Source organism: Ursus maritimus, unplaced genomic scaffold (genome assembly GCF_017311325.1).
Source record: "Ursus maritimus isolate PB19 unplaced genomic scaffold, ASM1731132v1 scaffold_23, whole genome shotgun sequence".
In the NCBI taxonomy this organism is placed as follows: Eukaryota; Metazoa; Chordata; class Mammalia; order Carnivora; family Ursidae; genus Ursus; species Ursus maritimus.
The window spans coordinates 41,728,538-41,754,729 of record NW_024424786.1 but is presented as its reverse complement, the minus strand read 5'-3'; the positions used below and the strand labels follow the sequence as shown (position 1 = coordinate 41,754,729).

Here is a 26,192-nt window from a genome sequence, read left to right as displayed (position 1 = left end):
GCTAATCACTTCCTTTTTGCTAGGTTATCTCTTACTCATCCTTCAGGTCTCAGTTTTAAAAGATTTCTCAAAGAAAGTGTTCTCTGATGCTTCCTCCCACTCCTGAAATTTAGATTAGGTCACCTTTTTATATATTCCCACTGCATCCTATATTTACCTTTGTAGTTCTTTGCATAACTATAACTGACATTACTAACAGAAGTATTTAATTACTGACCTCCCTACCAGACTGGAAGCTTCACAACAGAGGGACCACGTCTGTCTTGCTCATCACTGTATCCCAAGAGCTTTGCATGGGGTCTGACACAAAGTTAAGTGCTTGTAATATTTTCTCATTCATACCACAGGGCTTTGCATTAGCTGGTCCCACTACCCAGAGTTCTGCTGACCCAGATCTGGTCCCCTAAGCCCTTGAACTTCACAAGAATGGCTCCACATCGCTCAGGTCTCAGTCACAGAATGCCAAATTCTCAGGGAGCCCTTAGTGGTCATCAATCTCAAGGAATGATCCTTACCCTAGTAAGTACAGACGACCCTAGAACAACATTGGTTTGAACTGCATGGGTTCACTTACATGCAGGTATTTTTCAATAAATACAGTACAGTACTTCTTCCTTATGATTTTTTTCAACATTTTCTTTTCTCTAACTTAATTATAAAAATACACTATATAATATATATAACATGTAAAATATATGTTTGTTGACTGTGTATATTACGGAAGGCTTCTGGTCAAAATAAGCTATTAGTACTTAAGTTTTGGGGGAGTCAAAAGTTACATGTGGATTTTCAACTGTGCAGAGGATCACGTCTCCTAGCCCCTGCTTATTTAAGGGTCAATTGTATTTCATCACCCTCTTAATCTCTTCAAAGCATTCAGCACTACTTGAAACCACAGCTTTGGAAGTTATAAAAAAGTAAGGCCCAAGTAAAGTAGCTGTCGCAGTGTAAGCACCTAAAAAATATTTATGCAAATGAATCTCCTGAATGAGATAATATTACCTGGGGAACACCCAAAGTTCATCAACAAAACATATACAGACTGTCCTCCAACAAAGTAGAAAAAGCAGCAGTATAGCTTAGAAGGCTTAGGAGACAGATGGCTCACTTTGAATCCTGACTCTTTCTCTTCTTAACTGGATAACCTCAGACAAGTTACTTAACTGTACTATATGCCTCAGTTTCCAAACCAGAAAATGGGAATCATAGAACCTATCTCAAAGCGTTGCAGAAAATTAAGTTAGTTAATATGTGTAAAGTGCCAGTACCAGGCACATAGTATACACTCAATTAATGTGTACTATTATCAATCAAATTGGGCTTTTTCCTACCTTGTCTCAAATATACAGAGTGACTTTTCCTTTATCTTATCCACCCAAAAAGGCTCACAATTTTTTTGTTGTTGTTGTTCACCACACAACTCCAAGGGCATCTTTCAGACAGATTAAGATATGTGAATGGCACCTTCCAGAATTGTGCAATATGGTAGCACCATCCTCAAGTTCTGGCAACCCCCCAGAATTATGATGATCAGAAGATTAAGATGATCAAAAGACAAAAGAAACAGAGAAGAACTTTGGAAACTATAAAAGTACTATAAGTGATCACTATATTTGTGAATCTACATTATCTTGAGGTCACTGTCCAAAGCAAGAGTGCGTTGGCCAGATTACTGCCCTGACAGGACAGAGTTCCTAAATTCTGCGATCCAGGGATATAAAGAGATGGAATAAGGTTGAGGCTACACTGAATTCACACTGGGGGCCACAACCAGCGCACAAAGTTTTTTCTTAAGAATGATCATAGGGTATTGAGCTACAGGGCAATTCATTATATTTCAATATTTGCTCACATCAATACCACAACTTTTAACTCATTTTTCTATCCTTCAAAGAGAATATCAAAAGGAAATTTCTTGTTGTAACTTAATTATTGATCTCAATACAATGAATACGTACTTTGGTTATCCAAGTAAGTTGCTTCAGGATAAGTTAAAAGGAGTAATAAATCTCAATACAATGAATACGTACTTTGGTTATCCAAGTAAGTTGCTTCAGGATAAGTTAAAATGTCGAGGATTTTCCATAACCATTTAGTTTGATGAAAATTTGATAGTAACAACAAATCCCTCTATGCTTACCTTGGTAAAGCCCTACGAAAAGGAATCTGAGGGTGCTTTTGCGATGTTTTGTGTTAGACTTAAAATTCTAAGATTAACAGCAGAAAATCAGGATAGAAACATACATAGAACCTATCTACTGGGTATTTCTCTTTAAATACGGATTTTCAATCTCACGCTGTTGACATTTTGGACCCGATAACCCTCTGCTGTGGGGGGTTGACCAGTGCATTTAGGATACTTTAGAAGCATCCTTAGCCTCTACTCACTAGAATACCAGTAGTACTCCCCTAGTCTGACAATCAAAAATGTCTCCAAAAAAAGAAGTCTCCGTATATTGCCAAATACCCCAAGGGGGCAAAAATCATACCCAGATGAGAACCCCTGCTTTAGGTAATTTGTTCCACTTTTCTAAAACATCCACCCAATGTCCTCTCCTCTCCCTTTCAAAACTCCCTCCTGATCTTGCTGATAACAGCAGACTTAATCCCAGAGTCCACCTTAATTCTTCATTTGTCTCCAAAATCCTCAAAATCACTAACTACGACTCCTTCCAAGATAGGACAGCTCTCTTGTTCAAAACAGCTGATGATAAAGTTGATACTAGGACTCAGCACTCATGATCCTCAATCAAGCACTCTTTTCCATCATAACATGCTGCTATCCATCAGTCACCAAGTTTTGTCAGTCCTTCACTTTCCCTTCCTTTTCATTTCTGCTAACTATACCCCAGAATAGTGGCTCTCGAACTTCTGCATGTATTGGAATCACCTGGCTTGTTAAAACACAGAATCCTGGGCTCCAATTCCAGAGTTTCTGATTCAGTAAAGATAGGGCAGGGCCCCCCAAATGTGCATTTCTAACATGTTCCCAGATACCCAGATAATGCTGATGCTAATGGTGAGGGAACCACACTTTAAGAACCACTGCCCTAGAGATCAAGTACTGGATACCTTGAGATAACTTATTTCAATATTCTTTTGGACACATCCCTGACCTGAAACTGCAAAAACTCCTAAAACACCACTTTGATCAGATTACTATTTGACTGAAAACAAACCACAACTTCCAATGACTCTCTATTTTCCGTACCTGGCCTTCATAATTGTTTAAAATGTGTTCCCAATATTATCAACAGTGCCTCCCAAAACAAATCTTCTACTTTAGTCCTATGCATCTCATGAATTTCCTCAGACTAGGCCTTATAAGTATCCCATTCCATAGTAAAGCTTATGCAGTCTTTACCTCCTGCAAGGCCACCCTCTTCCCTCCTCCTCTCTACCTACCTGAAGGAGGCCTTCACCACTATATTTGCCAAAACCACTCGCTTGGTCACTATCTGCTGCCTTTTATCTTTATGGTTTAAGTTTTTACCAAGTACTCACAGATAGAGAAAACCCCCAAGAACCTAAAATTTAAAACAGAGAACAATGATATAAGTGACATGCATAAATAAAAAGCTTGACATATGCACAAACTGCACAAATACTGCTGTTTTAATAGATCAAGTGCAGTAAGTTCAAAGTTCACAAAAAGAATGTGCCACCTTTTTCTAAACATGATGAAACACTGGCTATCAAATATTTGTAGCTATTTCATTTAGGATGTTAAGCAGACATCTGAAAGGGAAGAAATTTAAAAGTAGCCTCAGGGACGCCTGGGTGGCACAGCCGTTAGGCGTCTGCCTTCGGCTCAGGGCGTCATCCTGGCGTTGTGGGATCGAGTCCCACATCAGGCTCCTCTGCTATGAGCCTGCTTCTTCCTCTGCCACTCCCCCTGCTTGTGTTCCCTCTCTCGCTGGCTGTCTCTATCTCTGTCAAATAAATAAATAAAATCTTAAAAAAAAAAAAAAAGTAGCCTCAAAAAAAGAGAAAGCACTCAGTCTGCAACTTTCTACAACAGGAATGGGTATCATTTGTTTTCTGTATGAAATAACACAAGAAATACTGGGTTCAAGGTCTGGTTCTACCCCTCACCAACTTTGTGATCTTGGGCAAGTCACAGACTAAAAATTCCATTTCCATAATAAAAAAAAAATTAAAGTTTAAAACTATACCATCTACCTTACAGGCCAGTTTTGAGGATTAAACAAGGTAATGTGTATGAGAGAACCTAGCCTAGTACTCAGCACATAAATACTGAATTTGTTGATGTAAAACCACAAAGTGACAATATAGTATTATTCTAAAAATGAGATTACACAGAGCAAATTAATGAAACCTAGTCAAGGATGTCCATTTACCAAGAAGAAAAAAAAATTTTTTTTTTAAGATTTTATTTATTTATTTTAGAGGTGGGGGGAGGCAGACAGGGAGAGGGACAAGCCAACTCCTCGCTTAACGTGGAGCCTGATGCAGGGCTCAATCTCACAACCCTGAGATCATGACCTGAGCCTGAGCTGAAACCAAGAGTCAGCTGCTTAACCAACTGAGCCACCCAAGCACCCCAAGAAGAAAAATTTTAAAGGACATAAAATAATGGCATGTTTCTCTGTATGGTATACAGTAAATATATTAATTCTTGGGCTTGCTTGATGGCCAAAACTAAGACTTGAGAATAACACAAACACCATCACTTGCAACTTCACAACTTTAAGGTTGTCTAAAAGCCAGCAAAAACCTTGAAACAGAAGATTTACAGAGGATTAAGGGAAGAACTTAAAATTCAGACTGAGCTTTTAAAGTTAACTAGGCATTTTTTAATTTGTTCTAATGGCCCAAATATTACAAATGTGTTCATCTGGCATGTGTGCTAAGCATAAGTTTTTTGTCATAGCTTAAAGCTTCTGGTTCTATGTACACTGCGAGACCTAATATTCATATTTTGCTCATTCCTATGCACCAAACTCTCTTCCATTCCAGTGACTTATTGCTGACCCTCAAGAAAACTGGTAGCAAAGAAAAGTATTTATCAGGTCTTTCAACAATATCAACAGATATTTATCAAGCACTTTCTGTGTTGTAGATGGAGTACTTTCTCCTTTTTTGCGGCTACTAATATTATTAAGCACTTTCTATGTGTCAGGCACTATTCAAAGCATCCAGTATATACCTTAAACAAAACAAAGTCCCAAACTCTCAAGGAGCTTACACTCCAATGAAGAGAGATGCACAAAGAAAACAAACAAGTATGATAATGATTAGTGCTCAGCAAAATAAAACAAGAGAAAGTGATAGGGCTTAAACACAGTCCTCATTATGGGTCCCCAAAATGTAGCTTACTGTGGAAAATTGATGCATAAGAATAAAGAATTAGCTCCCTGCATTCTGAATCACCCAAAAATGGGCAAGAAGTCTTTCCTACATCATCAGGAAGGAGGCTGCAACACTCAGAACAATGTACTCCTCCACCATCACGGATTGAAGGTTAAATCTAATGAAATAATTACAAATAAGCAAACTGAACAATTTAGACCATCTATAATTTTTTCCACTTGTTAACAACATGATACTTTCATGCTAGGGAAAATATGGCTTAAAACTAGGATTTTATTTTGCCTAGTCCATTCCTAGTCAGAAAGACCTTATTGAGAGTGGGGTCATTCAAAGTGGGATTTGTAAAAGGGATCATCTGGTAATTGCTGCTGAATATGGGAAGACAATTTTTAAGGGTAACCCAAAGAATGGGGAGAATATCATTAGGGCTTCAGTGCCCCCCGTTTCTTATAAAAGATACATGATTTAGCTATTTCAAAGAAAAACATATGTAAGAAATAAACAGCATTGAACATCTAATAGTATAATAACAACCTTTAGAAAATCTCTTAATCTCATCATCAAGATTGACAAACTGAACTCTCAAGAAAATCAACATCTTCTCCTTCACGTAACACTACTACACTTAGGTGAATTCAAGAGAAAAAAATATTCAGGTTACATAACTTCTTTTACCCTGAAGTATATTGTCTTCACTTTCTTTTACATTGATTTAGGTGTCCATTTATTTCTACAATTGCCTTTGGCAAGAGCTAATGAATTTTTTCCATACTAAATACAATGATATGTACAATATATTATATAAGTTGAGGGCACATATCATAGTCCAGTGTATTAAAAGATATAACAAAGGTCATCTTTTCCAATAAAAATGAAAAAAGTCCCAAGTTAAAATGGTATTACATAGTATAGCAATATTAACGTAAGCATTTATTTTGCATGTTATTTTGCCCTTGATTTTTCTATGCAATAAGGAGTACTCAGAATTGATATGATTTCAAAAACTGAAAAGATCACCAATTGTAATTGCTAAAGATCTAACTAACATTTTAGATTAAGTAACTGTACGATATAATGCTAAATATTCCCTACAAATAAATACTTAAATATACATGGATAGAAACAAACATCTAAAACTACATCACCACCGCTTTGGCTACTGAAATCAAATGAAGAAAAAAAGAAGTTCCATCTTTAGTACTTGTCAGTATTTCTCAAAAAGGTCCTCCATCTAAATTTACTAGAAATACAGAAATAAATCATCTTCACCTCAGGAAAACCAAATATCCACCCATCACTGAAGCTTCTATCCCTCTCACTTGAATACCCTTCCCAGGTACATCAACTTGCCTTAGAGATCTGCCTGGCTTTGTTCGAGGAATCTGTTCACAAAACTACTAATCTTTGCATTGAAAAACAAAGGAAAACTATGCCTTGCTTAAAAGTAGTCAAACATCATTCATTTCCCATGCTGCAAAACAAGCATTCCAGTTCCAGAAAGTAGAGCTTATGCCCCCAATCTATACATACACACCATCTTCAAAGGTATGGTTCTCTTCTATATGTAATAGTAAAGTTTGGCAAAAGGCAAGCCCTTTCTTTTATTTATTTTTTTTTTAAGATTTTATTTATTTATTTGACAGAGACAGAGACAGCCAGCGAGAGAGGGAACACAAGCAGGGGGAGTGGGAGAGGAAGAAGCAGGCTCACAGCGGAGGAGCCTGATGTGGGGCTCGATCCCATAACGCCGGGATCACGCCCTGAGCCGAAGGCAGACGCTTAACCGCTGTGCCACCCAGGCGCCCCAAGCCCTTTCTTTTAAACTATTTCTGACTTTAAAAAATGACTTGTCACAAAGTTGATATAAACATCAAAATTTACCAAACTCAGCCTGTGCACCTGAAATAGCTATGTCAGCAAAAAGCATTAAAATGACTTATTCAATTTTTAATAGTATTCTTACTAGTAAGAATACAACTTTTTTCTCCTTAAAGATAGGTAAAAGGTCCGAATACAAAAAAGCCATTCCAAAATGAGTCTGGACTCAGACTTTTAATACTAATACTGTTTTCTCTCTCAAGAGGCTATTTTGGAGGTATATCACAAGGGATGACCACTTAGGTATTGTCCCCTAAAACAACATGGAAGTAACATTTAATAACACTATAACCAAGGTCCTAAGTAATTCAATTTGACAAATATATATGGCATGAGACCGCACAAATTTTAATCACTAAGCTAAGTAAGTAAACCTGTTGTTTGTCTCTCTTTCAAACTTTATGTTCTATGGCCAATAACTGCAAAACAAAAGTAAGTTCTACACTTTGACCTACTTTAAAGACACAGTATTAAAAAACAGTTAACTGCTATAAAAATTAGCCATTATGGTGTTCTTAAAATTCCTCAAATGAGGGGCGCCTGGGTGGCACAGCGGTTAAGCGTCTGCCTTCAGCTCAGGGCGTGATCCCGGCGTTATGGGATCAAGCCCCACATCAGGCTCCTCCGCTGTGAGCCTGCTTCTTCCTCTCCCACTCCCCCTGCTTGTGTTCCCTCTCTCGCTGGCTGTCTCTATCTCTGTCGAATAAATAAAGAAAATCTTAAAAAAAAAAAAAATTCCTCAAATGAGACCTAACTTAACCGATGTAATATGAAGACACCCCACAGAGACAGACATTAAGTTTGGTAGGCAAACCTGTCACTCAAATAAGCCGCCAATTGCTCTCCTATCAAGTTATGTTACAGAATGAATTTACACTTCAGATATAATTTTGTCATGTAATCTTACAAAGAAAAACAGACATCAGTCACCCCAAACTTCAGAATTATTACTCAAAATTCCAAGTAAGGAAAGATCCCCCTGAAATATCTGATGTACCCTCTAATACAACACTGCTACAACAGCACATGAACCAAAAGAAAATATGCTAGATATGGAAAGGGTTAATGAGTGCAACAGGTAGCAATCACTTTACAATTAAAAAAAAAATAAAATAAAATCTTACCAGGACAAAAGTCGCAGATTCCCTGGATCTCCTTACCACTACCTCCCTACCTTGTTAAAAAATGTGAACTTTTTTCTGGCTAAATGAAAGGCTCTTCTTTGAAAGACTGGATCCCAAGATCCAAGATCCCTCAGGTATTTATGTAACAGCTCAACAACTCTACAAGCCTGACATGATAAAAATGATTCCCCATATAGCTGGGAATAACCACCTGGGAAGAGAATTCTGCAGCATCCTCTTTCTTCTTCTATGTTCCCAAAGTTTAATTTAAGAAATGTCAAAACAAAAATAAACCCTAAGCATAAAAAAATTCACTACTGACATACATAATTTATTTCTGAAAGTTAAAGAACTGTAGTTTCTTTCTAAAAGTTAAAGAACTATATTCTCAATACATGCTTTGGGAGACAAGAGGCAAATCTCTGGAATAAGGCTTGCCAGAACATACGTCTGCTGGATATACTTGCCAATGCACTCCACACCTTTCTAACAGTCACGTTTAAACAAAGTAGCCTTTTCTCAATAAGAGTGGAGATCATCAGAAAATGATTACAGAATCACTGTTTTCCTCCAAACTCAGTCTAAAACACAGAGCCAAAGAAAACCACTATAAATTCTTTTAGTAATCTTCTAGGTCTCTCAGTTCACCAAATTTCACATAATACAGACAATTCCTTGGCTTTCCCCATAACTTACTCTACAGACACAAATTCAAATTTCTAAAATGAATATGTGGTGAGAATATCAATAAAGTTCTCTTTGACTAGGGGATACAAAAATCAAATTCTTAAACTCCAATAGGGAAACACTGAGAGGAAAGTAGGGCTTAAAGGAGCAAGTATTCATACGCACATATAAGCAAATTCCCTCCAAATCATTACTAAGTAAAAATTTCTTTCAACAAGATGTATCTCATACTTCCTTCCCAAAATACAAAATACAGAACTTTTGGTATTCTACCCTTTCTCAATCAATCCCCACCAACCCTCTAAACCTATCAGTGTTATTTGTGTTAAAAATAAAAATAAAAATCCACAGTTCTACTCCCCAGCTCAAAGCCACAAATTCTGACATACCATAATCTACAAAAAAACGATACAGAACTATCCTTCTTCAGTTTTGTCCCTAAAATTTACATTCTAATCTAACATAATCAGATTTATTACAGTGTCAGTATTGCAAAATTAGTAATCCCTGTCATGATGTAATCCACAAAATCCTTTGATTTACAACAGTTTCTATAGAAGTTAAGGCTACATATAAGTCCATTTCCAAACAGGATGAATATTAAGGCTCTAACTGCTTGGCCTAAAAACCAAATGAGATATTAATACACCATCTCTCCTTTGGTATACAGAAAAGCCACCTGAAAAGTTTTAATCACAGTAGGTTCACAAATGGAAACAAAATAGTTATTGTGCTTCAAAATTAAAAAAAAAAAAAAGAAAAAAGAAAGAGAATAAAATACTAACCAATCTCTGGCTGTAACGAATCCTTTCTTCTTCGGGTTCCATCTCTCACTCTTCTGTTGAAATTACTGTAAAGAAACCACTCCAGGGCTGCCTTCCTCTTCCTCCTCAGGAACCAGGTTGCAACACTGAAGAATAATGATATGAGCAGAGATGAGAACTCATCCCCAAACGCAAGTTTTCTTTTCACAGAGGTATTTAAGATATGTGTAAGTTAAGGCTCTGGGACAAATCTGGTTCCTCTTCATCAGTTTGGTACCCCTCTGCTCTGGGCCAAGTGTTTCCATGCCATGACCTACGTTAATCACATTACAACTGTCCGAGGCCTAGGCAAGAGGAGATGATGTTGGTTTCAGTTCCTTGTGGATGGATCACACCACTATTTCTTCCCCCCAGGATTACAATAAGCAAGCCTCCCCTTGATGGCAGCAGTACCAAAAAAAAAAAAAAAAAAAAGTGTTGGGGGGGGGGGACTTTTATCTGTAGAGAGCTGACCAGGTAAAACAGGCACTGAACAAATCCAGATCCCAACCAAATTAGCTCTCTCTGATAATTAGAAACTAAAGGAAAAAAGGGCAGACTATATTTAAAAAGGACAAGAAATCAGGATTTAAAGAAAGATTCCAAAACAATTTCCCATACCCCTCTAGTAAAGCCGTACACAATCGTCGCCTTCCTTCTTAAGACTCCCTGGATCTTTTCATTCCCAAACCAACACTCCACCCCAACACAAGATGTGTACAACTCTGAAACAAATTCAAGAGAGTTGCAAATCAGGGACAAAAATTCCATTAGATCTTTTTGAATAAAGTAATAAGATGAGCGAATCCATCTATAGAAATAAGTAAAATACATCTTTTCCAAAAATTACGACCGATTTGCGCGACGGTCGATCCGTAACACCAAAAGAAAGGTTTTTCTTTTTTTCTAAATATTCTCAAGGATAATGGCTTCCATAGGGAATGCAGATTTTTTTTTTCCTTTTTGCAACTACATTACAGCCACGTTAATAGCATCCTTTCACAACTGCTACAAGACCAAAGGACCCAATGACACAGTTTGCAAGAGCAGTTCGTGGCAGAGCCCTCCTAGAGGAAGCCCTTGTCCCAAGTCGGGAGGGAAAGAAACCGTGTTTGCACCCCCTGGGCGAGGACCGCCGGGGACTGAAAGACACGGGCCGGAGAGGAAAAATGGCAAATCTCGCCGGGCTCCCCGAAGGAAAGGCATTTCAATGGTTCACCCATCGGAAAAAGAAATAGAAACTTTACATTAAGACTTTAGATAACACGGTGAACCAAACTTCCAAGGGGGGGGGGTTGGAGGGGGAATCTCACCGGGGATTTTGCTCGTGAGTTCTTGTCCAAGTGAGAAGTAAAAGATTCCAAAAACTGAGAGGAAAAATTAAATCCCAAACGTCGTCTTCGTTTTTTTCCGTGGATCAACCCAGTATCCAGAGAGGGTCAGGGCGACCCGGAAAAGAGGAAACAGTTGCTGAATCAAACCTCCTCTTCAGGCTTCGGAGACCGGGAGTCGGAGGCGTCAGGAGAGGGGAGCGCGACCCCTCGGCGCCGAGCCCGGGGCGCCCCCGCCTCCCCCGGGCCAGCGGTCAGCAGCCCGAGCCCGAGCCCCGGGCCAGCCGCGGCCGCGGGGAGCGCCCTCTTCGCCGTGCCCTCGGCGAGCAGCCGCCCGGCCGCCTCCGGAGCCCAGGAGCCGCGGCCGATCAGCTGAGACCGGCCGGCCCGAGGCTCCCCGCGCCGCCCCGGCCCCCCGGAACGCGGGCCCCGGCCCCGGGGGGCGGAGAGGGCGGGAGCGGCGCGGCGCGCCGGGCTGGGGGCCCGGGCTCCCCTCGCGTCTCCCCCTCAGCCCGGGCTCCGCGCTGCGGGACGAGCCCCCGACTACTCCCCAGTCGCAGAGGAGGGATTCCGAGGGATGGGCCCCCTGGCGTTGCCCCTCCTCCCGGAGCGCCCCCTGCCCAGGATAAACGGAGCGGCGACAGGCCCAGCCGCTGGGAAGGTGCTCTGCGAGCCGCAGCCGCCGCCGCCGCCGCCGCTGCCGCCGGGGAGGGGTGTTGTTTCCCTCACACAGGAGGAGCCGCTGAAGCAGCCGCCGCCATTTTGAACCCGTCAGACTCTCACATACACACAGCTCCTCCGCGGCGCACTGCGCAGGCGCCGCCCCCCCCACCCCTCCTCCGGCTCGCCTCCACCCCCACCCCCTTCAAGCCTCCCTTCGTTTCTTACCGCTCTCCCGGGCGCACGTGAACGCGCACGCGTCACTCCCCTCTAACGCGGACACTCCGCGGCGCGCGCACGCGCGGATGCGTCGGCCTCGAATCGCCCGCGCCCGGCGACGCCGACGCCGACGCGGCTCCCCGCCCCCCTTCGCGTCAGCCTGCCCGCCCTCCCGCCGGCCCACCGCCCCCGCTCCCCCAGGGCCTTCTTCCTGGGCTCCGGCCCGACCCGCTGCTAGCGCCTGCGCGCAGACAAGGATCCTCCTCCGCGCGCCCTCCCCTCCCACACGCCCTCGCTCGAACACACACACTTCGCCTCTGTGACCCCGCCCCTCGCCGGCCAGCTGCGCCGGCGGCCCTCCCCCACCTCTCCCGGGAGGGTGGTGACCCCCCCGGCCCCCCACAAAGCACAACAACCCCCCCAAGCAGTAGGGAGAAGCGCCCCGTTCCCCTTCAACCGCCCTTTGCCCCAGTCGGCCCGTCACAGTCACACAACCTGAAGGCCGGGTGGCCTGAGCCAGAGCAGCCGTTGCCCGCCTCAAAGCGGGGTCTCCCGGGGTCAGCCTGCTTGGCCCGGCCGGTCCGACCTCGGTGCCGTGTTCGGGCCTGCCCAGGGCGAGGGGGCGCACGGAAGGGGCGCCTTCCCCATGGCTGCCCTCCCCTCGCCCGCCCACCGGTGGGCCGAGGGCGGCCTGCCCGCCATCCCCGGGCAGGCCCCAGCTCCCCCGCCGCGGGGCCCGTTCTCCCACGGCTCGGGGGGCTCCTCGGTGCAGGGGCTCGGCCCCGCCTCACCCACTCCTCGCCGCTCCGAAGGGGCAGGAAACGGGAGTAGCATGTCTGTCCTGGGCTCGGCTCCCCCGGGGGAGCTCCAGGCGCTTGACAAGGGCGTCCACAGGTACCAGGCGCGGGAGTGGTCTCCGCGACGGCCCGGGGGCGGCGGCGGCCGGCGCGCCCACTGCGGGCCCGAGGCGCCCGGGGAGGTGGCCCTGCAAGCCCCAGCTCCTCGGCCACGCTCAGGTTTCCGCAGCGCCGGTGCCCCCGGCGCCCCGGGTGGGACGTGACCCCGCCCCCGGCGAGTCGGGGCACCCCCCACGGAGGGGTGCGCGGGTCGCCCCCACTCCCTGGGCCAACCCCGCCGCCCCGGGCCGCGGCGGGCGCTGGAGGCCCGGCTGGGAAGATGTCTCCTCTCGGTGCGCGCAGCTTCGCGCGAGGGTCAGCGACGGGGCAGCGGCCGCCCGAGCCGCGCCGGCCCTGCCCACGAACGGGCTCCCGCGGCTCGACAGCTGCCCGACGGGCTAGCAGGCTGGGGACGTCGACGGAGCTCGGCCAGAGGTATCTGAGCAACGCCATGCGAGCAGCCCAACCGCGATCAGGGCATTTCCCCAGCCAATCTCGTGCTTTGGGGCCCGTTTAAATTATAAATCCCATAAAGGACCGTGGCTTGGGCGTAACGCATCCGGGTCGACACTCTTGGCTCCGCTACACTCTTGCTGAGAGGTGTCAGTCACACAGATCTTTTTCTCCCTGCTTTGGGTTCCTACTCTTTAACCTCTGATCCTGGGATCTGAGAATGCAGGAGAGGGAAAAGAACATGGAGTGAATCATATAACTTCTATAAACAGCCTTCAACTCTTTTAGGAAGACAGAGAAAGACAATGGAAATAATGATAGCTTCTGTTTCTAACAAGGTTTGGAGTCTAGGGTAAAGGCACTATGTAAACCTAAGGTAGTAGTATTTATTACCACAGGATGTTTTTCTACCTGCGTATGTTGGGAGTTTTAAAAACGTTCTCTACTTTGTTTCACAGCATCCCTGGGAGTCAAGCTAATGCGCCTGGTAGTATTGTACTCATTTTAAAGATAGGCAACTGAAGTATAGAAAGGTTAAACAGCTTGCCTAATTACTGGAACAGAGAATAGCAGACTGCAATATCTCCCAACAACAAAAACGGTTCCTTAGTGCACTTGTTGTGATGAGCCCCGCGTGATGTATGGAACTGTGGAATCGCTGTACTGTACACCGGAAACCAATTTATACTGTATGTTAACTGGAATTAAAATAAAAACTTTTAAAACATGATTTGTTAATATGGCCTTACCCTCTTGCATTCTAGTCAGTGGGAAATAGTCTTTATTCTGATACCAGTTTTGATCAGACTTCTTAGATTTTCAGGAGCACTGATGTGGAGAAGATCTTCACCAAAACCTTATCAGGTTTAAAGCCTTTTTAAGTCTTTCAGACTACAGTAAAATATATTTTAAAAGCATCAGTCTTTCACACCTGGGCTATGGTCCCAGAGGCAACTGGATGTCTGTAGGTATAGAAAAAGGCAGCAGCTTGTTTTAAGTAGAAGAGAAAGAATTTTGCCATTGTCAGATTAATCAAGTGTTAGGCTTCATTGCTATTTGCGAAGTAAATGGCTTTATTTACTTCTTTCCCACTTATAACCCTTGGGGTACTTGGGGGCAAAGAGAAGGAGGAATTCTCGAAGTAGCTCAACTTGGTCTTGCCCTGTTTCTTAAGGTCCCAAGCCCCTCAAGTATTTAACCCTCAACAGTGAGTGAATTGCTCAGCTTCAGCAGATGCCTCCCACAGATTTAACCCAGGTAGGTATGCTGGGAGGAAACCGAAGAAAACTCTAAGAGCAGTAACAGTAATACTTACTTCAAACAGAACTGCAAGTAAAGGTTTGTCAGACTGTAACCAGCTCTTTCCCAGTGGAAAGCCATTTGCCCACTAGTCTGCATGGGGGCTGGGGGTGGGTAACATTTAAACAGATATACACAATGGGTTTTCCACAGGCAATCTTTGTTACTATTTGAAAGCAGATGTGCAGGGTAAGATAAGAGATAGTCAGATGGCAGTGATGCCCCCCAAATCACAATTGGCAAGGGTATATTTTGAGGCTCACTGCTTTGTCCTAAAAGCTTTATTTCAAGAATAAAGCTTGGGGGGCGCCTGGGTGGCTCAATCATTAAGCATCTGCCTTTGGCTGAGGGCGTGATGGGATCAAGCCCCGCATCAGGCTCCCTGCTCCACTGGAAGCCTGCTTCTTCCTCTCCCACTCCCCCTGCTAGTGTTCCCTCTCTCACTGGCTCTCTCTCTCTCTTTCTCTCTCTCTCTCTCTGTCAAATAAATAAATAAATAAATAAATAAAATCTTAAAAAAAAATAATAAAGCTTGGGTGATTCCCCCAAGAAGGGCATGAGAACTATGAACTGTATGGCTTCAACCGTAGCTGCAGGGACATGCAGAGTGGTGAATGGGAAGAAGGAAAGAAAGGTGGCTTCTAGAAACATTGAGAAGAGGATCCTTTGGCTGTAATAACCTGGCACCTTAAAAAGATATTTACAAATCTCTTCCTTCTCAACCAAAGCTGAGACCCAACAGATGCTAAGAGTCAAAATCCAGATCACCTATTTCTTTTGGGAGACTTTAGTGGGTGGAAGGAGAACTGTATAGACTGGTCAACCAAGTTAAACTATTTCTAATTTCTCTGCACCCCTTAAATGTTAAGGAGGAAGTAGGGATGTCCCAAACATTGGAAGTCTAAACCAAAATAGAGAAGTTCGTTTTGAAGACTCCCCTGTGTGGTAGCATAACCAGTGGTTAAAAAGCTTTGACATCAGAGACTAAAGGTCTACTCTGCTGCTAGCTGTTTGATCCTAATGAACTCCTCACAGCCTCCATTTTTCATCTATGAAGTGGGAAAATGCCTAACTCAAATGAGTAATGTTTTAAAGCTCAATGTCAAGCACATAACAGCCTCCGATTATGAGCATTTACTATGTTTCTGACCTCTAGTTTTAAGGAAAGTTTTGAGTAAAGATACTTCAATATTGAGGCAAATTGACATGGAGTGTAAGTAGTCACTTAGAGCTTCTCCTCTTTCCCTTTCTAGCTCCTAGCCTTTCTTTCCGCCCCACCCCTGATGTCTCTGATCTCCATTTTCCTCTCTTCCTGGATTCTGTCTGCCTCTCTCTCATCATCACCTCCCTCCGGAGGTCTCTGACTTTCCATCCTTCTCTCCATCATTCTGCCGCTGCCCCCCTACTATGTTCATTCCTCTCTCCCAGCTCCGCCTGTTGTCATCTATCCTCAGCAGAGCAGACCTTGCTTGTCCCCTTCCCCTTCCCCATCCATTTGGAGCACTTAATCACATACTCTCTAGTTTTGCTAATCATTTTCTGAACATCTTCCTCCACCTCCTTCCACTAGACTATAAGTTCCTTCAAGGCAGGAGCCAGGCCACATTTGTATCCATCAAAAACCTTCCAAAATCAATATCACGTACTTATGTGTCAACCTTAGGAGAAGTAAAAAACCAGGTGTTGGGTGATTGTGAGTTTTAAGGGATGGGAAGCTTTCTTTTCAGTATGGAAGTAAAATCTGAATTGATCAGGAGGAAAAAAATGGAAGCCAGAAATGCCCTGAGGATCGTTGTATCACTGAACACGAATGGCACATGAGATTCTTGTAAGTTTCATGGAGCATGGTTGATCCTTTCTGTAGGACTATGGGACCACAGCCCTCCCTCGCCCAATGCCTCCTTGCTGTCATTTTTTCTGGACATATAACCTGCCTTTGTGCGGACCTGCCTCTCCTGACTTGTGGGGTTGACTTCCGCTGTGAGGGCAGCTGCAGCGGCATCTGGGATCCACCTGCTCTTTTCAGCAGTCTCGCTTCACCTTGGGGCCAGGCCACCATCACTTCCACTTCTAAAAAGAAGGACTCCCCGCCTTTGCCAGGAGTGGGTCTTGAAAGATGCTGAGCCCTGTGCCTCACCACACCTGGGCTTGGTCGGGGGCTGCTTCTGGCACCCTGGGATTTCCAGGTCTGTTTGCAACCTTATGCTTGTGCCCTGGCTAAACTGCTAAGAGTTTGCAGTGCTGCAGCCACAACCCCAAGGGGCCAGTTGCCTAAATACTTAGGCCTGTTTCTGGATCCGCCTAGTGGGTCTGATCTTTGCCCATCTTCTTCAAGAACATCCACTGCCTTTTGTCAGCTTCGGCTAAGTCTGGTCCTTCTTTGGCCGCTTTGTGAGAGGTTCTTACCAGCTGTATGCTATTAGCCCAGGCCCTTAACCTATCAGGGACCCTGTTTTCTCTTTAATAAAACAGAGATAACGACTCCTGCCCTGCTTCCTGCTGGGATTATTGTGGAATCAAATGGATTAACGCACTTGAACACTCTATGAGGCTAGAAGACAAACACATTTAGACAGGATTGCTGGTTCTCCTACTTTTCCTCATTTCTTTTTTTCCTACGTGAAGGATTTGTTTTGCTACGGAGTACCCTGAGTACCCAACACTAAATTGAGTGCTAAGATGGAGACAGGAGATTTGAAAAATTAGAAAGCTTGGCTTTTACCGTTGAAGACTTCGCATCATGGAGGACATACCGTGAAGATGTGACATGCTTAGAAAACATTCATCGTTACGGTCAATCAGCAGACAATCCTGTAGATGACAGAAACTGGAGAGAGAATTCCACTTGGATGTAGGCCCCAGGATATAGGAGAAGTTGCACATTTTTGTTCAAGTTCATTGTTATATCCCCAGTGCCTCAAACAGTGACAGGCATAGCTGGCACTCATCCGTCTGTGTTTATTGACTCCATGAATAAAGTAGTGTGGTGATGCTTTTGAGAGACAGGGGTGTGAAGACTTGGAGGGCTTTGAACTTTTGCAGGTTAAGTTTGGTTTTGATAGAGTAAGAGAGGCACGTAGGTTCTGGAGCAGAGGGTTGATGGGACAGCAATTGTTGGAGGTGAGCTCTTCTTGCAGCTGTCACTTCAGCTGGAATAGAGCTGATGGAAGCAAAGTCCCTACCAAGAGGTTAGGATGCAAATCTTAGGCCAAGTGCTTCACTCTCTTTACTCCAGGTTCTCTTGTGTTCTGGTCTCTCTGCTCCGCTGATCTCTACTGCCTCCAGTTCCTGGGTGTCGTCTTTGGAGTCTGCATCGGAAGCACAGCTTTCGATGTGATATCATGAGCTTAATATCTCTAGTCAACTTTTTTTTTTCAAAATGCCTCTTTAATTATATTGTTTGTAATATCGGAGGTGTGTAATTTTAAAATGACAATCTTCTTTTTTCCCCCAAAAATGCTTGCTAAATATTTAAACTCTGAAATGTATTCAGTTGTCTTTTTCTTTCTGGCTAAATCTATTTTCACACTCCCTGGGGGAACCACAAGAAAATATTGACTGCATTTAAGGTGAGATTTTTCGTGTTGTATTTTTTGCAATTATACGTGATTTGCCACCCAACTTGGAGTTCATGTTTTGATTTTGTCACAATTACTAGTTCTGCTTCTAGTTTTGATCTAATTATTGTCTTGTTGGTGAGTTGCGTATCCTTAGTAAACTTTCTATCCCTGTATAATTTTATCGGTATGAGGAAAGTGGGAGACACTATATGTCTATGCCTTAGTCTTTATTATTGAAACTGATTACAAGATTTACCAGTATCCATGCTTTTAATAAACATGTTTATAATGGTGAAGGCTTATGTTTTGCATAAATGTTAGTATTTTCCGTAATATATTTAAGCATTTTCTGTTTCATTTCAGCGTTTAGTACTCATTTACTATTTCCTTGTTTGTTTTTTTTTAAGATTTTTCATTTATTTATTTGAGAGAGAGTGAGAGAGAGCATGCTCCAGAGAGAATGAGCAGGGGGGAGGAGCAGAGGGAGAGGGAGAAGCAGACTCCCTGCTGAGCAGGGAGCTGGAGGAGTGGGAGGAGGAGGCGGCAGCGCTCCATCCCAAATCCCCGCATCCGGACCTGAGCCAAAGGCAGATGCTTAACCGGCTGAGCCACCCAGGCTCATTTACTATTTCCTGTATTTCATGCATTTTTATACTCAACCAATTCAGAAAAGTGGGCAAATCGAATTCTTAAGTCCAGCTTGCTGGAAGATAAATATAGAATCTGCAATGTCTTCCTTTTTCTGAATCCACATTATTCCTCTTGAAGGGACCATATTTCTTTCTATATGCCTTTAAGTTGCTCCTTAATACGCGGACATGTAATTCAGCTGCTATTGATAGGAGAACAATGCCCCTAATTTCCAATACCGTCTCTTCATTCTCTAGCGTACTTGTGATGAAACCTGGCGCCCACTGTCTCACATTTGATAGGATCTCCGGATGACCATCAGCGTCATCACCCACAAAATACATGCCCGTTTTTAACTCCCTGCTGGGTCCTCCAGATTTTAAAGTCTAAAACCTGGACCTTGCCCTCAAAGAGCTTACTGTTTAAAGAGAAAAGGGAAAAAGCCAACTACGTCAAAACTGTCAGCCCGCCTAGACGGACAACAGCATGGCAGGGCTGGAAGAGGGAGAAGTGGGGGTGTTTCTGGACGCCTCAGGATATGCACCAATACTTTTGTCTCTTTTCTAGGACTTCCTGGTGCACTTACTTGGTGCTGCACGGATCCTCTCCCTTAGAGTCTGTTAGAGCCTCCTCTATAAGGGGACATTAGCATTGAATCACAGAATCTTAGAGCTGGCTTGGAGCGTGGAGGTCATTTAATCCAACCCGCTCATTTTAAAAACTGGCAGTCTGAGGCCCAAAGACGTTAAACAGCTTGGCCAAGGTCATGCAGCTAGTTTAGTAATGAAATTGGAACTATAAACCATGTCTTCTGATAGCTCAAATTGATGGCAATTTTAACCATCAGATCTAGCATCATTCATTTGTTTCTTCCCCAGAAAGAGCACCAGCTTGTGCAGGACATGGTACTTGGCACTGGGTTGATTGCAACGTGGGTCGCACAAGACCCACATTGTGTGTGTGTGGGAGGGGGTGTCAAGTGACCAGATAAATTAACCTCTAAACTGAGACCCTCTGAAACAGCGAAAGGGTCTAATAATAACTATATGTACATCAGGTATAAAGTAGGACAAGTGCCATCATGGCCATCAGGTCTATGCAGGATATATACACAGTCTGTACAGGATATTGTGAGGGTACAAAGGTGGGAGGGGGCAATTCTACTGTGGGGGGAGGGGTGTCCAGTCAGGGAAGTCTTCTTGGAGGAGGTGATGCTTGAAAGTTACTGGGGCTTTGATGTTAACCAAGAGGATAATGGGGGAAGGGCATTTCCTACCTCTGGCGTGCTCTGGACACAGCAGGACAGCCAACAGAAGCTGAGGCTGCAGAGGTGGGGGAATTCTATTCCAGAGGACCTCTCCCACCATGTTCAGCAAGCAGATGGGGGCACAGTGACCCCCAGTCTCCCTTGGATCCCAGGTATTTGGTCATTCAGGCAGCAAATATTTTCTGAGGATCCACTAGGTATCAGGCACTGCTGTAGGCCCTGGGAATACCATGGACATGACAGGCAGGTGGCTGGTGTGTGGTCCAGTGGGGACCCTGGAGATGGCACTGTCTCTATTCCCAGTCCAGCTGCATCGTGCGGTGAATATGTCACTTTGCTCAAGCCACAGAGCTCTTCGGGGTTCAGTTTCCTCATCTGCAAAATGGGGATGAGTCCCTCCTCGTAAGGTGGCTGTTACAGGACCAAAATGGGTTAACGGTCACCGTGCTAGAACAGCTGGAACACAGGAAGTCTGTGAAATAAGGCGGAGCTTACGGTTAGTCAGGAGAACCACAGCAAATTATTAGGAAAATTCTATAAAAAGGAAGGCTTCTCTGAGGAAGTGACATTGGAGTTGAGATCGTATAAGGGAAACGAACATTCCAGGGAAAGGGAACTGCTTGAGCAAAGGTGCTCGGTGGGAGCAGGCATTCATGTACACAAAAGGCAGCAGACCAGAGGGGCGGAGGTGGAGAGTGGCGAGAGGTAAGTCAGAGTGGCCAGGCTGGGCCGTACAGAGCTTGCCGCCAGCTGGGAGTATACTGTCGGGGCAGGGGCAGCCCATGGTGGTCATGAATGCAAGGGGATGACGAGGTCAAATCTATGTTTCAGAAAGAACTCTCACCCAAAAGCAGAATGCTGGAGAGAAAAACTCAGGTGTTCTGTGGATCACTTTGAGAAAATTTGAGGCCATGGCCTCGGGCAGTAAATCTGGTATGGAGAGGAGAACGAGGTAGAGGACAGCGCCGCGGGGGCTGGTCACCCATGGGACTGTGTGGGAAGGGAGGCGGAGGGAGGGGCCACGGCTGTGCTGCTGCCTCAGCTGCATTTGCTGTGCCCCCCCCCCCCGCCAAAGTGGGGGATCCAGGAGAAGCAGGGGCTGGGCCAAGAGGATGGGATGAGACTGGGCCTCTGCCGGGGCTGGCATGGAGAACAGTCTGCACCCAGACCATGGGGGCACAAGATGGCCCACAGAAAGCGTAGGAGACCAGATTGCACGGATAGGGCGCAGCTTGGAGGACTGTGCCTGGCCCTTTGAAGGTGCTCGGTTATTGCTTGAAGAGTGAATCAATGTAGGAAGTGTCCAGCAAAGGAAGAGGAGCCCATGAAAACAGCTGAGAAGGAAAGACCAGAGAGGTAGGACCCGAAGAAGGAAAGCAGCATGGAGGGAGGGGTTGAGGGGAAGATGCAGCTGGAAGACCACCCCCGGGTGGGGAACCATTATGACATCACCTTTGATAACAGCGTCAATGCCAGTGGGGGTGAGGGTGGGGTTAAAATGTGACAGGCCGAGAAGGAATGGGAAGAAAAGACGGTAAGTATATCCCCTTCCCTCATAGAACTCTCTGTGAAGACAAGAACAGAGGAAAGACAGGATGGGGGGGGGGGTTGTGATGGGAAAGAAACGAGCTTGTCTTGGGGATGGAGAAGGTGGTGTGGTAGGCTTTGGAGCTCCAATCCCTTTCTCTCTGACAGAAACCATGTCTTACTGCTCTGAACTTCCCTGGAGGGAGAAGGGGGTGGATTCACGAAGCAGTGTGATGCTAGCAGGAGGCCTACCTCCTGTGACTACTGGTCATGCCAGAGGTCAGTGAGGAAGGAGAGCTTGGAAGAGTCCAAAGCAGGCCAGGATGGCCCCAGCAGACCAATAAACAGGTGTTCTGCCTCCCCCGGCTCAGCTCTGCTTCTCTCCCACCATTGCCCTTGGCCTTTCTGCAAGGCCTGGCCTTCAGCCCTTAGCTCTTCCTTCCCTCCAACTCCTCATTTATTCTCCTCATTTTGAATATCATCTAGGTGGGGGTGACTCCCACTGCTCCTGCAGCCCTGACCTTCCCACACCGCCTGGCCAGCAAGTTCACTGTTGGAGCTTCCCCTGGATTCTCCCATGAGGAATGAGGCCTCCTGCATTCTCCTCCCCTCCAAACTGGCTCAGGCTATGCTCCCTCCTCCCCGGGCCCTCCTCTGCCCTCAAACAGGGACACCAGGCCTTCCCTGCTGCCCCGTGTGGATTCCCAAAGCTCTGGAAAACACCCACCCAGTTTGGCATTTACTGTATGATCTTTTGGGTGTTGAAAATCTCTGGTGAGTATCTCGTTCTTCCTCCTGGGGATAAGCCCCCTGAAGACTGGGGCTTCCATGGGCCAGTTTCCTCCACTGTGTCTGAAATCAGCCCCTGAAAACAGCCATTTCCTCTTTAATGCTCGCGAAGGTAATGAATGTGAGAGGAGGCCACTGGGTAGGGGCCAAGGGCACAGGAACCAGCTAGAGGGCTTGCCAGGAAAGAGGTGGAATTTGTGAAGTAACTGTCAGAGGACAGCACAGGTACCAAGTATTGGCATCAGAGTGAACACTCAAACGGGATGAAATGATGGAAGACGCCATTGAGTGACCCAGCCAGCGGGTTGTGGCGATGGGAGAGGAAGAGGAAGCAAAGGGCCTGAGGAGATGAGCCTCTGGTGAGTTTAGCCTGGGATGGCAACAGGTTGGTTGCTGGCAGCCACGAGGGGCTCTAGAAAGGTCAGTATCCTATACTCAAGGCAAGAGATAGGGAGAGCGTCTGTGACACTGGTGTTGGGCGCCCCGTCAGCAGTTGCTAGAAGCCGGTAATGGGGAGGGTTGATGGCCACAGGTGATGGAGGAGCGGGAAGAGTGGAAAGCGGTCAGAGAAAGACCAGTGTTTGGCAGAGGCGGTGGAATGAGTAGGGCGGTGACTCATATAGGCTAAGCTTTGCCCTGTGAGTGGGAGTAAAAGCCCGGAGAGGGGCTGATGGATGCTGCATTTCTTGGTGGTCCTCATCCAATGCCATTCAAAAGGGTTGAAGAGGAAGGGTTGGAGAGGCCTCACGGGGGGTCTCAAGGGAGAGTAGTGGTGTCTTCCTTCCATGGAAGTTAAATGCACCTCATCCAGTGCATCGGGCGGGGGCAGCTTGTGACTTAGGTCTGACCCGGCAGACCCCTCTTTCAGCATGTGGATCCTGAGCCAGTCTGAGCGCCCCAGCTGCCCACCAAACCAAATGTGGTCCTTCAGCCCCCAGTCAGTTCTGAGAGCCAGCTCCCCCAGCAGACGTGCACACTTAGATTAAATTCCTCTCCGCTTTGGTTAGCTGGAGTCCCTTTCTGTGACTTGTAACCTAGAACTCGGATTAAATCTGAGAATTCAATCCTGTTGACTGAAGGTTGAGGACGCTGTCAGTTTTCTTATGCAGATGTGGAGTCCAAGGAAGAAGTCAGAAGAACCTCAGGTTGGTTCATCATTTGTTTCCTACGTGCCAGATATTGTGTGCTAGGGATGGGGGATAGAAAGACAAATGTGACAGGCTCTGGTCTTAATGTAAGCAGGTGAGTGTGTCTTCGTTTGAGTTCACCCAGAAGCAAAACTCAACGCAAGGGTTCAAGTGCAAGTAGCTGATGTGGGAAGTGGGGAGTGAGACAAGGAAGAGAGGAAGGCCAACGGAAGGTGCGTCATCAAGCAAGCTACTACAGGAGCTCACAGGAGCTCAGCCTGGCTGGGGCCCCTGGGAGACAGTGGAGAAGAGGCCTCACAGTTTCATTTATCCATCAATGACAGTTGGTGGCCTCTGAGCTCCCCAGCGCTCTCACCGAGTTAGCACCTTAAGCAGCCTGCGGGCCGGGACGGAGACTAGAATGTGGGCTGCTGAGGAGCCCAGAGGGGGGGCCACCACATCCAGGGCTGTGGAATGCAGTGGAGGGAGGGTTCTAGGAGTTCTCTCAGAGAGCTGGGACACGGACGGTGGGCATCAGAGGAGAGCAGTCAGTTCCAGAGAGAAAACGTCCTCAGACTTGAGTGACCTTCCTCACTAAGGGTCTCTAGGCATGATCGGTTTTGAACCTGAACTTGCAGATGTGGCAAAGGAAGGCCAGCTGGAAAGAGAACCTACTCTGCCAAGGTCCCACCCCAGGAGGAGGCGGCCGGGGCCGAGGCAGCCTGCTTGGCTTAGAGGTGGGAGGAATGAGGCAAGAGAACGAAGGCCCCCCCCAGGCAGCAGCATCTCACTGGCCTCCCTGGCCTTCACTGGCGGCCAGAGATGCCCTTTAAACTTTTATTGGGGTGCCTGGCTGGTTCTGTCGGTAGATCATGCCACTTTTGATCTCGGGGTCGCGAGCTCAAGCCCCACGTTGGGTGTAGCGATTACTTAAATAAATACATTGAAAAAAAAGTAGTGGAGAGGTTGTATTCCTGCTCTATTAACACACAGTGTGTTCCGTGACAAATGTCAATGACGCTCTCAGAGGGCTGCTGGCTGCCCGGATGGCTGCAGAGGGCCTCTTCCAAGAAAGTGAACTTGACAGGCAGGCCAGCGCAGGAACATGGTGAGGAAGAACTTTGCCTGGGCATCAGACCAGGGTGCGGCAAGGTAGGAGAGGGACAGACACTGCCGCAGGCCAGAAGATGAGACACTTCCACCTGACACGCGGAGGAGCCCAAGGTGGGAGTCACTGTGTCAAGACACTTTCTCTTAAGCAGAAGCACAGTCCAGAGGAGGAGATGAAAAAGGCCACAGTAAATGATGGAGGGAGGTGACAGCGGCTGGGGTAGGGCGTGGCAGCCGCCTGGGAGTGCAGGAGGACATGGGAAGCAGAGTCCTGTGGTCTGATCCTGCCACGGAAAGGCAAGCCCCACCTCCCGCATCCTCGCCCCCACACACACCTCCCTCCTGCCTGCCAGCTCCTACCCACCCAGCACCCAGCCCAGGGCACCTGCCTCCCCTGTGCCCAGCAGTCCTGCCTGCCCACCACTCATGCCTTCCTCTCCTTGCAACATTCAGCAGGATCCAGTCAACACAACTGCTCTACGGCACGAGGATTACCAGCCAGAAAATACCCCGTGTCCAGTGTCCTCTTTGACCTCTGTTTCTGTAAGGACACCAAGTTTCAGGCAGGAGCTGGCAGCCCTGTGCTCTCAGGGGCCCAGATGGGGCCTGGGGGCTTGTAGTCTTGCGACTGGTCTGAGGACAGCGATCCCCTTGGATGAAGCCCTGAGCCATCACAGCTCAGCCGTGCCGGGGTGACGCTGTGGCTCTTCGGGTCCCGAGGTGATGCACCACAGAAAGCTGCTCCTCACAGGGAGCCCTTCTGGGGAGACTTTGGAGCGCACCACTCAGGCTCTATTTCATCTCGAGATTCCCCAAGGTGGGCACGACAAGTGTTAAATTGGAATTCTGCCCACTTTTGAAAGAGTCCCAGCCAGAGGCTAAGGTGCCTTTTCTTTTCTTTCTTTTTGCTTTTTAAATATTTTGTTTTTAAGCAATCTCTACACCCAATGTGAGGCTCGAACTCAGAATCCCAAGATCCAGAGTCGCGCATTCCACGCACTGACCCAGCCAGGCGCCCCTGAGGTGCCTTTTCTGTACCCCCTGAGCAGTCGTGCCCAGGTGGGCCGGGGTTGGCAGGAGCTGCAGCCCATGGCAGACAGCAGAGCGTGGCCCCACTGCGGGAAGGCTACTCCGTGCTCACAGGTGCGGTGACCCCGTGTCCCTTGGATCCCAGCAGGCTCTCCCCCTGGGAGCTCCAACTGGGGCGGAAGCTGCCTCTCCGGGGCGGGAGCGGAGGGAGCTGTGGCAGGCAAGGCGGGCAGCTTTGTAGCACTGGGGCAGAGCCTCTTCTCAAAACTGGCTACATGGCTGTGGGGCCAGGGTCCCTTCCCAAAGGGAGATTCGTCCTGAGTCTTGCCCACAGCTCTGAGTGACGGTGATGTCCTAGGCGTCGGGCGTGTACTTGGTGAGAGCTGACGGAGCATTTTCTGGGGAAGGGAGCCAGGATGGGGGCACGAGTTGGAATTGCGCCTTTGCTCCTTAGGGGAAGGGTCCCAGT

The 26,192-nt window shown here is 46.6% G+C and overlaps 1 protein-coding gene across 1 annotated transcript in view; it reads right to left on the bottom strand.

The window, feature by feature from the left end:
* KDM2A (lysine demethylase 2A) overlaps positions 1-11,394 on the bottom strand; it is a 105,653-nt gene extending 94,259 nt beyond the window's left edge. The window contains exons 1-2 of the mRNA XM_008709072.2: positions 11,140-11,394; positions 9,809-9,933 (exon numbers count right to left, since the gene is read on the bottom strand). Coding sequence (XP_008707294.1) covers positions 9,809-9,850 — 42 coding nt within the window. The 5' untranslated portion in view covers positions 9,851-9,933; positions 11,140-11,394. The remainder of the gene's footprint in view (positions 1-9,808; positions 9,934-11,139) is intronic.
* Between the last annotated feature and the right edge of the window lie 14,798 nt (positions 11,395-26,192).